Source organism: Rhineura floridana, chromosome 3, assembly GCF_030035675.1.
Source record: "Rhineura floridana isolate rRhiFlo1 chromosome 3, rRhiFlo1.hap2, whole genome shotgun sequence".
NCBI lineage: Eukaryota > Metazoa > Chordata > Lepidosauria > Squamata > Rhineuridae > Rhineura > Rhineura floridana.
The window spans coordinates 179,025,301-179,038,640 of NC_084482.1; the positions used below are offsets into that span (position 1 = coordinate 179,025,301).

At 43.9% G+C, this 13,340-nt stretch overlaps 1 protein-coding gene across 7 annotated transcripts in view; it reads right to left on the reverse strand.

Annotated features, from left to right (window-relative positions):
* The window catches only part of SLC25A26 (solute carrier family 25 member 26), a 185,534-nt gene that overhangs the window by 126,853 nt on the left and 45,341 nt on the right, over nt 1-13,340 (reverse strand). For 3 of the 7 annotated variants that reach the window (XR_009761539.1, XM_061618694.1, XM_061618697.1), the window contains one exon: nt 3,335-3,526. The exons of the other annotated variants lie outside the window; for them this stretch is intronic. Coding sequence is in view for 2 of the 3 variants with exons in the window: in XM_061618694.1 (XP_061474678.1) it covers nt 3,335-3,526 (192 nt within the window). In the remaining variant the exon portion in view is untranslated. The remainder of the gene's footprint in view (nt 1-3,334; nt 3,527-13,340) is intronic. 7 annotated transcript variants of the gene reach the window in all.

Sequence of the window (13,340 nt, forward strand, 5' to 3'; positions counted from 1 at the left end):
GAGGATTAGACAAATTCATGGAGGAGAAGGCTATCAATGGCTACTAGCCATGCTGGCTATGCTCTGCCTCATTAGTCAGAGGTGGTATGCTTCCAAATAGCAGTTTGTTTGTTTGTTTGTTTATTGCATTTCTATACCACCCCATAGCCGAAGCTCTCTGAGCGGTTTACCACAATTAAAAACATTAAAAACAAATATGCAAATTTGAAAAGACATGCTAAAATGCCAGGGAGAAGAGGAAAGTCTTGACCTGGTGCCGAAAAGATAACAGTGTTGGCGCCAGGCACACCTTCTCAGGAACATCATTCCATAGTTTGGGGGCCACCACTGAGAAGGCCCTCTCTCTTGCTGCCAGACTCCCAGCTTCCCTCCGAGCAGGCACCCACAGGAGGACCTTGGATGTTGAGGGTAGTGTACAGGTGGGTTCGTATCGGGAGAGGCGTTCCATCAGGTACTGTCATCCTAAGCCGTGTAAGATTTTATAGGTTAAAACCAGCACCTTGAATCGAGCTTGGAAACATACAGGCAGCCAATGCAAGTGGGCCAGAATTGGTTTGATACGTTCGAACCGTCTGGTCCCTGTTAACAATTTGGCCACTGCATTTTGCACAAGCTGCAGTTTCCGAACCGTCTTCAAAGGCAGCCCCACATAGAGCGCATTGCAGTAATCTAACTCGGAGGTTACCAGAGCATAGACAACTGAAGCCAAGTTATTCCTCTCCAGATAGGGGCGTAGCTGGGCCACCAACCGAAGTTGGTAGAAGGCACTCCGTGCCACTGAGGTTACCTGAACCTCGAGTGACAGAGATGGTTCTAGGAGAACCCCCAAGCTATGAACCTGCTCCTTCAGGGGGAGTGCAACCCCATCCAGGACAGGTTGGACATCCACCATCCGGTCAGAAGAACCACCCACTAGCAGCATCTCAGTCTTGTCTGGATTGAGCCTCAGTTTATTAGCCCTCATCCAGTCCATTATCATAGCCAGGCACCGGTTCAGCACAATGACACCCTCACCTGAAGAAAATGAAAAGGAGAAATAGAGCTGCGTGTCATCAGCATACTGATGGCAACGCACTCCAAAGCTCCGGATGACCGCACCCAATGGTTTCATGTAGGTGTTGAACAGCATGGGGGACAGAACTGACTCCTGTGGAACCCCATACTGGAGAGTCCAGGGTGCTGAGCAATGTTCCCCAAGCACCACCTTCTTGAGCCAACCCGCCAAGTAGGAGCGGAACCACCGCAATGCAGTCCTTCCTACTCCCAACTCAGTCAGTCTTCCCAGAAGGATACCAGAAGGATGGTATTGAAAGCTGCTCAGAAATCAAAGAGAATTAACAGAGTCACACTCCCACTGTCTCTCTCATGACAGAGGTCATCATACAGGGCGACCAAGGCTGTTTCCGTGCCAAAACCAGGCCTGAAACCCGACTGAAATGGATCCAGATTATAGGTCTCATCGAAGAGGGTCTGGAGCTGGCCTGCCACCACTCATTCGAGTTCTTGCCCAGGAATGGAACATTTGCTACCGGCCTATAGTTATTAAGATTTTCTGGGTCCAGGGAGGGTCTCTCCAGGAGTGGTCTCACTACTGCCTCTTTCAGGCAGTCAGGGACCACCCCCTCTCGCAGAGAGGCGTTAATCACTTCCCTGGCCCAGCCGGCTGTTCCATCCCTGCTAGCTTTTACTAGCCAAGAAGAGCAAGGATCCAACACAGAAGTGGTTGCATGAACCTGTCCAAGCACCTTGGCAACATCCTCAAGCTGTACCAACTGAAACTCATCCAAGAAATTGGGACAAGGCTGTGCTCTGGATACCCTGCTTGATTCACTTGCTGTAACACTGGAGTCTAAGTCCTGGCGGATGCTAAAGATTTTATCCTGGAAGTGCCTAGCAAATTCATTACAGCAAGCCTCAGATGGTTCTACCATGTCTTTGGGGCCAGTGTGTAATAGCCCCTGGACAATTCTGAAGAGCTCTGCTGAGCGGCAGATTGATGATTTGATAGTGGCAGCAAAATATTGGGTTTTTTTGCTGCCCTAACTGCCCCTAAATACAGCTTACCATAGGCACTTACTAGTGTGTAACTGCATCCACCAGGAGTTCATCTCAATCTGCACTCAAGCCGTCTCCTATATTGTTTCATCACTCTCAGCTCTGGGGTATACCATGGAGCCGTACAAGCTCTACACAGGAGAGGGCACTCAGGAGAAATCATGTCAACTGCCTGGGTCATTTCTGTATTCCACAGTTCAATCAGGGTTTCGACAGCAGCGCCAGCCCTATCTGCCGGAAAACTCCACAGAGCCCTTTGGAAACCATCCGGATCCATTTGTCTCTGGGGGCGGATCAACTTAATAGGTCCCCCACCCTTGCAGAGGGGGAAAGCCGCTGTAAGTCTAAACAGAGGGACTGATGTAAGACCACTCACATTCAGTTCACCATCTCCATGTCCAGTTGCAAAAACCAAATCTAGAGTATGCCCCGCTACATGTGTTGGGCCAATAGCATATTGGGACAGTCCCATGGTTTTCATGGAGACCATGACATCCTGAGCAGTCCCGGATAACGTTGCGTCAGCATGGGTATTGACATCCCCCAGAACCAACAGTCTGGGGGATCTCAACAGTACACCCGAGACCACCTCCGTCAGCTCAGCTAGGGAGTCTGTTGGGCAGCGGGGTGGACGGTACACCAACAGAATCCCCAGTCTGTCCTGCTGACCCAACACAAGTTGCAAACACTCCAGACCAGTAGTCACATGGACAGGGGGCTTTCAGAGGGAGATGGAGCTCCTATAGACCACAGCAACCCCCTCCCGACCCTCAAGTCTACCCTGATGCTGTACCAGGTACCCTGGTGGACATAGCTGGGAGAGACTGACTCCTCCCTGCTCACCCACTCAAGTCTCGGTTATACATGCCAGATCGGCTGCCTCATCCACAATTAAATCATAAATGAGGGAGATCTTATTATGCACCCATCTGGCGTTTAGAAGCAGCATCCGGAGGCCTGAGAGCTGGCTGATAGGGCAACCAACAAACCTGTGGGTGTGGGAAGGATAGGAACAAGGCACAATTGTTAACTACCTGGGCCACGTTCTCCTTACCTGGCAAGTCCTCCTCACAATGCCATATCTCCCTCTACCCGTCACTACACTAATTGGGGCCCTCTCAAGTCTCCCCACTTGGCTCTGAGTCCTCTCTCCCAGGCACATGACTCAAGACCTGCAAAAAGCCAGGCAATGTGCAAAGCAGGAGCCACCTCAGCCAGCCAGCTTATGTATCCCCTCCAGGGGACAGGTAGATGATATCAGCAACAGCTGCCCGAGTACCTGGGGGCCTGGGCCTGCAAGGCATGACACCTGCAGAGCAGAAGTCCAACAGGGAGAGGGCGGTGGTGGTAGCTGAGAAGCAGCAGCAGCAGTAGCAGCAGCAGGCAGGCAGGCAGGCAGCAGCAGCAAACGGGTCTCCTTCCCTGGGCGATGGTGGTCCCCTTCCTCCTGCAGGCACTGGGACTCCAGTTGCTGGAAACCACAGAAGGAGACAGTGCTGTTTGCCCTAAGGTCCTGCTTGTGGGTTTCCCATGAGCAACTGGTTGGCCACTGTGAGAATAGGATGCTGGATGAGATGGCCATTGGCCTGATCCAGAAGGCTCTTTTTATGTTCTTATGACAATGGTTTATGCCAGAGGTAAAAAAACCTGTGGCCCTCCAGATACTGGTGAACTACAGCTTCCATCAGCCCTGACCACTTTTCAATGTCCAACAACATCTGGAAGGCCACAATTTTCCCACCTTGTTTTCCACAGTTATTTAAATTGTAGCACAATCCACAGGTTACACCAGCAGCTCTTGCAAAAATGGGATCAAATGGCTATGGTTCCAGTGTGGTTTCAGGTCAGCTTTTTTCTCATAAACACTCTTTTCCCAAATGAGATTGACCTTTTTTTGATTAAATCTACCACACTACACAAATTCACACCAATTTTTTAATCTGTTACATAAGAAATACCCCCAAAACCAAAATGATACAAATCACTGCACTGTTTGTCTTCACATCTTTGCTTGTTCATGCCCACATGTAACTCATATCAAGCATACTTCTACAGCCAAAAGATTAAATGAGGTGGGTGCTCTGCAACCTAAGTTGCTGTTTATGTATTTGGTTATTTAGGGGAACAAGTTTAGGGACATTGTGGCTGTAGAGAAAGGAAACTTGTTCAATACTGAGACATATATTTACAGTGTAATATGAGCCCAGATCTAATGTCATGACCCATCTGCATATGTTTACTATAATTGCACTGCACATGTTGATCATAGCAGTTGAAAAAAATTCATCTGAAACACATTATGCTGTACTAATCTTTCAGTATTTCCTATCTGACTTAGCCTTCAGTAATATATGAACAAAAATCAAAGCCAGCCTAGAGCAACGTATCATAGATCACATCACTTTAGAAAATGCTTTTTCTTCCCAGCACGGGATTGTACATGCTGTTGTTCCAGAACTACAGAACCAAATGAAAGTGGAGTGTTTTCATTTGGTGTCTTCTATACTTGGCTATATGAACAAAAATCCCTTTCAGTTTAACATGTTATGTTAATGTTGCCAGCCTTTTTAGGCCTGTGGGTACATTTGGATTTTTGAGGAAGTGCTGTGGGTGCCACATTCTGGTTACTTCTCTCCCACCTCTCTGAAGTAACCCTCCCCACCCCCAGAGACATAGAATGAGAATGCACACACATTTTGCTCTTCCAAACAATCCTGTCAGATCCAGTCGAATTAATCTGAGCCTTTGAAAAGCACAGAGCTGAAAGAGGAAATGGGGCAAAGTATCACTCTTCCATCTTCCTTGCTCAGCTCTATGTACTTCTCAAGGAAGAGAAAAAGGTAGCCACCCTCACTACCTCATAAACCAAAGGTGACAGTGAACAGGAGGCTCAGAAGCCTCACAGGTGGCAGGAGAAGACCTCATGTAATTGTGCCCATGGGCACCTCATTGGCAACCCATGTTTAAGGGTATTCCATGGTCACTCAGGCTCCAAAATGCCAGGAAACTGCAGCTGTGACACATTATTTAGGCAACATGCATATGGCATGGTATCCTATGTTGTGGTTAGTTCAAGCTTCACCGCAGTCTTGGAACTGGATGGCTGTCAGTAACTGAGGGGTGGACCTAAATCCCAGACTTGTCTGTTCTTGGGAATAGACACTTGGAGTCTATGCAACTGAAGCTACCACTCCACGTTACAAGTACTGAACGGGCAATACCGTGATGAAGAGTTGGAAGGGATTTTAAAGGTTACCTTGTCCAACCCTCTGACACAGATAAAACATTTTAAAGCATATTTCCTTTTTAGCCAATAAGTGAAAGAAAGGCTGCTGTCCATTAAATAGAAACAAGTTCTGTTTATATTTACTGATATGATACATAAGAAGTTAATGGAGTCCTTTAGCAAAATGGCTGTTAAAAAAATTAGATAGTTGTTCCTAGAAATAGGGAATTCATGTATTAATTTGCAACACTGTCTGCAAAAAGGTCCTGGGCACAAACTTAATATCAAAAGCTTCTGACAAAGTGCCCCGTGATATTCTGATTAGCAAGCTAGCTAAACAACTATCAGGTGGATTCATAGTTAGCTACAGAATCTTATTCAAAGAGCAAAAGACCTTTTCTTTTCGTTATTATGTGAATTTTATATAATATTCTAATATTATAAACTTGGAAAATTTATTAATTTATCTATTTATTACTACATTAATATCCCACCTTTCCTCCAAGAAGCTCAAAGTGGCAAATGCTTTTCCCCTCCCCATTTTACCTTTTCCCCACCTTGTGAGGTAAGCTAGGCTAAGAGAAAGTTGAGCAGGGGGTTGGCCTTGATGGCCTTATAGGCCCATTCCAACTCTACTATTCTATGATTGCCCCAAGTTTGCTCAATGAGCTCCATGGCTGAGTGGGGATTCGAACCGTGGTTTCTCAGGTCCTTTTCCAACGTTCTAGCCACTGTATCACATTGGCTCTCTTTTATTAATTCTACACTTTAGGAGATTAAAGCAATCTGTTGTGTCATTCTATGTGCCAAATTTCATACTAAGTGAGGCAGGGTATAATTTGATCGAATTTCACTCACACTGTGTCTTGGGTTTTTCCGTTTGATATTGGGGTTAGTGTGTGCATGTGCATAGGTATGTGTTCAGACAGAAATGCATCAGATGCATTTGTAGCAAGCATTTGGAGAAGATGTAACTGAAGAATTTGTACCTGAACATTCATCACATGCTGCTGTGGTGAGAAGAATTGCACTGGCTGCCCATTTGCTACCAGGCCAAGTTTAAGGTTCTAGTTTTTATGTACAAAGCACTATACACCTTGGGACCAGGATAACTGAAAGACCGTCTTATTCCTTATATAGCCAGTTGATCACTGCACTCTGCAGGTGAGGGCCTCCTGCAGATACCATCTTATCAGGAGGTCCATTCCACACAACATAGGAAATGGAACTTTAGTGTTGTGGCACCTACCCCATGGAACTTCCTACCCTTAAATTTATTAGACAGGCGCCATCTCTGTTATCTTTTCAGCACCTATTGAAGACCTTCCTCTTCCAACAAGCCTTTTAAGTTGAGACCTTATCCCAGTCTGCTTCTGTGTTGGAATTGCTTTTTAATATGTTTTTAAACTTTTTTTAAAAAAAATATGTTTTTAAACCTTTTTTAAACATGTTTTTAAAGATATTTTGTTTTAATATATTTTAAAGTCTGTTTTATGATGTTTTAAAGTGCTTTTGTTTGCCGGCCTGGGTTCCTTCTGTAAAACAGTGCCTCCAACACCCATCTCACCAAGTCAGCCCAGAAGTATATCAAAATGGTATGAATGGTATCAAAAGCTGCCAAGAGATCAAGTAAAAATAACAGGGTCACACTCCTCCTGTTCTTCTCCTGATAAAGGTCATCCATCAGAGCGACCAATGCTGATTCAGTCCCATAACCAGGCCTGAACCCAGACTGGAATGGGTCAAAAAAATCTATTTAATCCAAGAGTACTTGCAATTGCTGCTCCACAACCCTCTCAATCACCTTCCCTAAGAAGGGAGTATTTGCGACTGGGTGGTAATTGTTGCAAACCAATGGGCCCAGGGTGGGGTTTTTCAGGCATGGTCAGATCACCGCCTCTTTCAGGGTAGCTGGAACCACTCCTTCCTGCAATGATGTGTTGACCACACCCTGTATCCACTTGGCCAAACCCTCTTGGCAAGCTTTAATAAGCCAAAGGCAAGGGTCGAGAGGACATGTTGCTGGCTGTATTGCAAGCACCACTTGTCCACATCATCAGGCCGCATCAACTGAAACCGTTCCCCGTTCCCAAGAAGTTGCAGCAGATATTGCATAGGTCACCTCACTGGGAACTACAGTAGATGTAGAGGGGGCATCAAGATTGCTATGTAGGCGAGCAACTTTACCCTCAAAATGCCTTGCAAACAATTGACAGTGGGCTCGGGTTTAAAACTCCATTTCCTGGAGTTGATGGCAACAGACCCTTGACAATACAGAAAAGCTCCACTGGATGGCTACTTGAGGATGCAATGGTGGCAAAGAAGTGGGCCTTCTTCACTGCCCTCACCGCCATACAGTAGGCATGGTTATGATGTTTTACTCATGCCCAATCAGCCTCATAGCATGTCTTTCACCACTTGCTCTGTTTCCAGCCTGTTTCATTGCCCTTAGCTGACTGGTGTACCAAGGTGTACACCGGGCTGCACAATGCCCTGGCTATGGTCTGAAGCAGAGCTTGCCAAAGTTACTTTTTTTGAACTACAACTCCCATCAGCCCCAGCCAGCATGGCCACTGGACTGGGCTGATGGGAGTTGTAGTTCAAAAAAAGTAACTTTTCCAAGCTCTGGTCTGAAGGCACATGAGGCCAACACCCTGCTGAAGCTAAGCAGGGTCATGTCTGGTCAGTGCCTGGATGGGAGAGTGCCTGGGAACCATATGTAAGCAACCTTGGGTTTCTATCACAAAGAGGCAGGGTATACATGTAATGATAAATAAATAAATGCCAGAGAGGGTGCTCGGGGACAACTGTGTCAAGAGCCCAAGCGTCCCACTGTTCCACAGCCTGACAAGGGCTTCAACAGGGCCACCTGATGTATCTACTGGGAACTCCCCCAGGGCATTCAGGAATCCAGTGGATTCCATTAGTCTCTGGGGGCACACCATCTTAATCTGTCCACCAATCCTGCAGGGAAGGATCAGAGCCATAACTCTAAATTTCACCAGGAAGTGGTCTGAGCATGACAGTGGGGTGACATCTACCACCACCCCTTCCTCCATCTGGAGCAAAAACCAAGTTGAGGGTGTGCCTTGCCCTATGTGTTGGTCCAGTGACAATTTGAGACAGCCCCATGGTCGTCATGGAGACCATGAAGTCCCGAGCAGGAACACTAGAGGCAGCTTCAGCAATACCACAGCTGAGATGGCCTCCGCTAGCTCTGTCAGAGAAGCTGCCAGGCAGTAGGAAGAATGGTTCAGCAACAGCAACCTAAGTTTACTGTCTCCTTGGCCTGACACCAGGTGCAGGCCCTCACAGCCAGCTCCAAGACAGTGGTTTCCTGGTGACAGAGATGGAAGTTCTGTAGACCACAGCAATTCCTTCCCCCCCCAATCCCTGCAGACTGCGCTGGTGTTGCACCAAACATCCAGGTGGGCAAAGCTGGGTAGGATCAGTAATGCACACCAAATCGGCACCTTATACGGCTCAAGACCCCAATACCTCAAGGACTGCCTTTCCCTATATGTACAACCCATATCCTGCATTTGGCATCGCAGGCACTTCTTTGTGTGCCCACTCAAAAGGAGGTGAGGAAAGTGGCAACATGAGAACGGGCCTTCTCAGTGACAGCCTCCCATTTGTGAAACGCTCTCTCTAGGGAAGTCTGCCTTGCACCATCATTATCCATCTTTAGGCACCAGGCAAAACATTTCTCCCAGGCATTTGGTTCTTAACTTTGGAAGGCTTTTGGAGGCTTCTGTTGTTTAGCCTTCCTAAGAAGGGTTGCTCCACTGTCTATGCTCTCTTTTGTTTTTAACCTTTTATATTTTTTTAATCTTTTATTTTTACTTTTAATTTGTTACTAACTGTAAGTCGCTTTGAGTGCACATAAATAATATTCTTTCTAATAAAGAAACAAATACTCCAGTAACTCACAAGACTCTGGTCTAGTTCTAGTTCTAAGACCCCAAAACACTTGTTTTTTTTACCCGATGTGCATATTTGTTTGTTTCATAAGAATTGGAGAGGACCTTGTACCCCATCTAATCTGATCAGCTGCTCAATGCAGGAAATCCACAGTCAAACCATCTCCAACAGATGGCTATCCAGCTGCTGCCTTCTGGGGCAATAAAGAAAAAGTCTTTCTGGGATGAGATCAGGGAAAAGATGAATGGCAGCATACAAGTCAAACAAAAAAATATATATAGCCTTTCGCGTATTTGAAGAATGGTATTATACTTGACTTCAGTCTTCCCAAAACTAAACATACCCAGTTCGTCTAACCTTTCTTGACAGAACATTTTCCACAGCAATGACCATCTTTATTACCTTCCTTTGAACCTATTATATATCCTTAACCTGGAACCGAACATACTACACCAGGTAAGTACTGATGAGTGTGTTGATTTTTTTGTATTATTGATATATATTGGTATCTTGTTTCTTATTTTTCACCAATCAAGGAACCTGCATGTTAGACCTAAAGATGGAGCACTCTGGGTCACAGCTCATTCTTGCATTTTCAAAAATGGGTGTCAGCCACTGGCCACGCCCACATGTCACACTAAGCCAAACCATGGCTCAGTGTAAATGCACTAGCTCCTGAAAGGGAGACTGCAGATGCTTTTCTCCTCTGTGTAGGTCAGCAGCTAAGCCAAGGCTTGGTTTATCATGTTGTCTGAACCCGGGGTCATGGTAAAGGTCTCTCCTCCATTACTTGTCCTATGGCTACAGGTCATGGTTAAGGAAGAGAGACCTTAAGCATGATTCCAGGTTCAGACAACACACTAAGCCAAACCTTGGCTTCGCTGCCATCCAACGCTGACCTAAAAAGCCCAGGGAGAAGAAAAGCCGGTGCCAGCTCCTCTCTGCAAGCCAGGACATTCACATGGTCACAGTAAACCACACTCTAGCTTACCATGACGTGCAAACCAAGTCATTATTATGTTTCTTTTTTCCCAACAGCTCTTGGTATAACCTGATACCTGCATAGCACCTAAAAAGATCCTCACTTGAATGTCTGCTGTGACCAGATACAGACTCCATAGCTTCAACATCATCCAAAATATCTCCCCCCCCCAGTTCCACTTTGCTTTGTTTACCGTCTAGCCGAGGCATGGGGAACCTTTAGCTGGGGGGGGGGCAAAATTAGACCTGATAGAGGCAAAAACAGCTTGGTAAGCATGTAACATATTTTCTTCTTTTCATTGCATTTCTGAACAAATAAACGTCTTTTGAGTCACAGGGAAAAGAATAATCTGAAAAAGGCTTAACACAGATTTGCAGCTCTACAGCAAACAATTTAAAATAAGGGAATAGGTGTCAGCCTTAATTACATTTACTATGCAGAGTAAATCATTACATCTAAACTACAGTGAAAGCTGCAGTTCCATAGAGTTGTTTTTAATGCTAGTTTTTCGTTTATTAGAATGTCCATTTCAGACATCTGTTAAAAGAATGTTAGGGGTTTTTTAAAAAAAAAAGTCTAGAGAGAATTTAGAATCAGAGAGGGCTTCCCTTCTTACCACCCCCTTTTTCCCATGAACTAAATGTAATGGAATTTTAACAGATGGTCTCCTTGGTCATAGTTAATAAAATGAATTCTCCAGAAATTGAAAAGCCTGCCCAGCTTACTTGGATAACCTTTCAACAGAGGAGCTATAGATGTCGCCAGCTCATCACCAAACTAGTAGATCATGAACGCCTAATTCCCTATACAACTGGCCTTATCAGTATGATAATACTTTGCAAATATGGTGGACAAAGGCACACACCCTCCTGCATTCCAAGTTCTGGAAATTCACACGAGAAGCATCAAAATCCTTCGGTTCTGTTTTATGCTCTTGGGTTCCCAATGTTTATAACACAATCATAAAGCATCATCTCTTCCTGCACTCTGTTAAGTAATCTTCATTTCTGTATGACTGTATCTGCATAGGATTTGTTACGCAGGGACAAATGGAACATCCTTTAGGATGCTTAGATGGAATTTGCTTGCCTCATCATCGTCCAAGTTTAATCAAGCAGCTATGGATAAAACACAGTTGTCAGCTTCAGAGGCCTGAAAAAATGAAAGAAGTATCAGCAGGCTCAGAGGCATTAAAAATTAAATGGAATTAGATGCAATTGGAGCCACACAACTGCTGCTAAAAACAGCATTGCCATGTTTCCTCCTCTTTGTGCTAACATCTACAATTATATTATTATTATCATTATTAATTAGAATTATATCTCTCCCTTCCTCCCAGCAGGAACCCAGGCTGGCAAACAAAAGCACTTTAAAACATCATAAAACAGACTTTAAAATATATTAAAACAAAATATCTTTAAAAACATGTTTTAAAAAGGTTTAAAAACATATTTTTTTTAAAAAAAAAGGTTTAAAAACATATTAAAAAGCAATTTCAACACAGATGCCGACTGGGATAAGGTCTCTACTTAAAATTTTGTTGAAAGAGGAAGGTCTTCAATAGATGCCGAAAAGATAACAGAGATGGCGTTTGTCTAATATTTAAAGGGAGGCAATTCCAAAGGGTAGGTGCCACAACACTAAAGGTACACTTCCTACGTTGTGTGGAATGGACCTCCTGATAAGATGGTGTCTGCAGGAGGCCCTCACCTTCAGAGCTCAGTGACTTACTAGGTATATAAGGTCTTTCAGGCATCCTGGTCCCAAGCTGTATAGGACTTTGTACACCAACTATATACCACATGGCACAAGGTCAATCACGTTGTAAGATCCGCACCCCACTTCATTGGCTGCCACTTCTCTTCAGATAATCACAGGTGAAAAAAAGAGAAATAAACAAAGGCTCCTGTCCCATGTAGTTTTGAAACCACTGTGCAAAAAGACCTACTTCTTTCAACAAGTCTTTTAAGTAGAGACTTTATCCTAGTCTGCATCTGTGTTGGAATTGCTTTTTAATATATTTTTAAATCATCTTTTTAAAATGTTTTTAAAGCTTTTTTTACAATGTTTTTAAAGATGTTTTGTTTTAATATGTAGTAATGGTTGTTGTGTTTTAATATATTTTAATATTTAATATATTTTTAAAATTTTCTGTTGTTATGATGTTTTAGAGTGTTTTTAGTGCTTTTGTTTGCCACCCTGGGCTCCTACTGGGAGAAAGGACGGGATATAAATCAAATAAATAAATAAATAAATAAAAAGAACACAGTGAAATATCCACCAATTAACACAGCCTCTTCAATTCAGTACAGAAATACCTTCTGTTTAAAAGGAGCACAACAAAGATTTTGTGTGTGTGTGCGTGTACACACAGTACACACATGGATATTTTATTACATGTCCAACATAAGTGTGAAGTTCTACACACAAAGCTGGGTTTGTGGTAAAAGAAGCCAATTAAACAATTTGACACTTTCCCACAAAACAGCAATACTGAGAGATGAAAAAACACAAGCGTGTTGACACGGAGCTAAACTTAAGGAAAACTGGTTATTTGTTATTTGTTTCATTCTGAAGTGAAGGTGCATTTCATTCAACAATAATTTGCAATTCATTCTATCAAGGAAGATATTTGGGCAGGTGAAAAGCAATATTTCAGCTGAAATTGGTTCTGAAGGAATTGTTATGAATACACATAATGGACAGGGCCTCCAATTAAATTTCCAACAAAGTGTCGCCATCTTGAGAACACAATGCTTTTTCAGCAGGGTCACATACTGCTCTAAGAGACACAACTGGAAATTAATTGCCACCCTGACACAGGTCAAAATATGTTTTGAGAGAGAATAGCATCCAGTTGTAACAATGTGTTTTATATATCTGTTAGTATGCAAAAAAAACCCGGTATTGTTTGGCAGCTACATTTATTCATTTATTCAGAACCCCTTAGAGAAATCAAAAAGCTTTGTTGCCCTTTTTTACTTTTCTTTTCTTGCCCGCAACCAGATGAAATCTCAACAAGTAACATGTGCCTAGCGAGGCAGAAAATAAGTACAGGATGAAGCTATAGTGGGGGTTATGTTTGAGAAAAGTAGGTGTCATCTCTTCAAACAAATAACATTTTTTCCCAGACAGTCAGAGGGGCTAGAACAA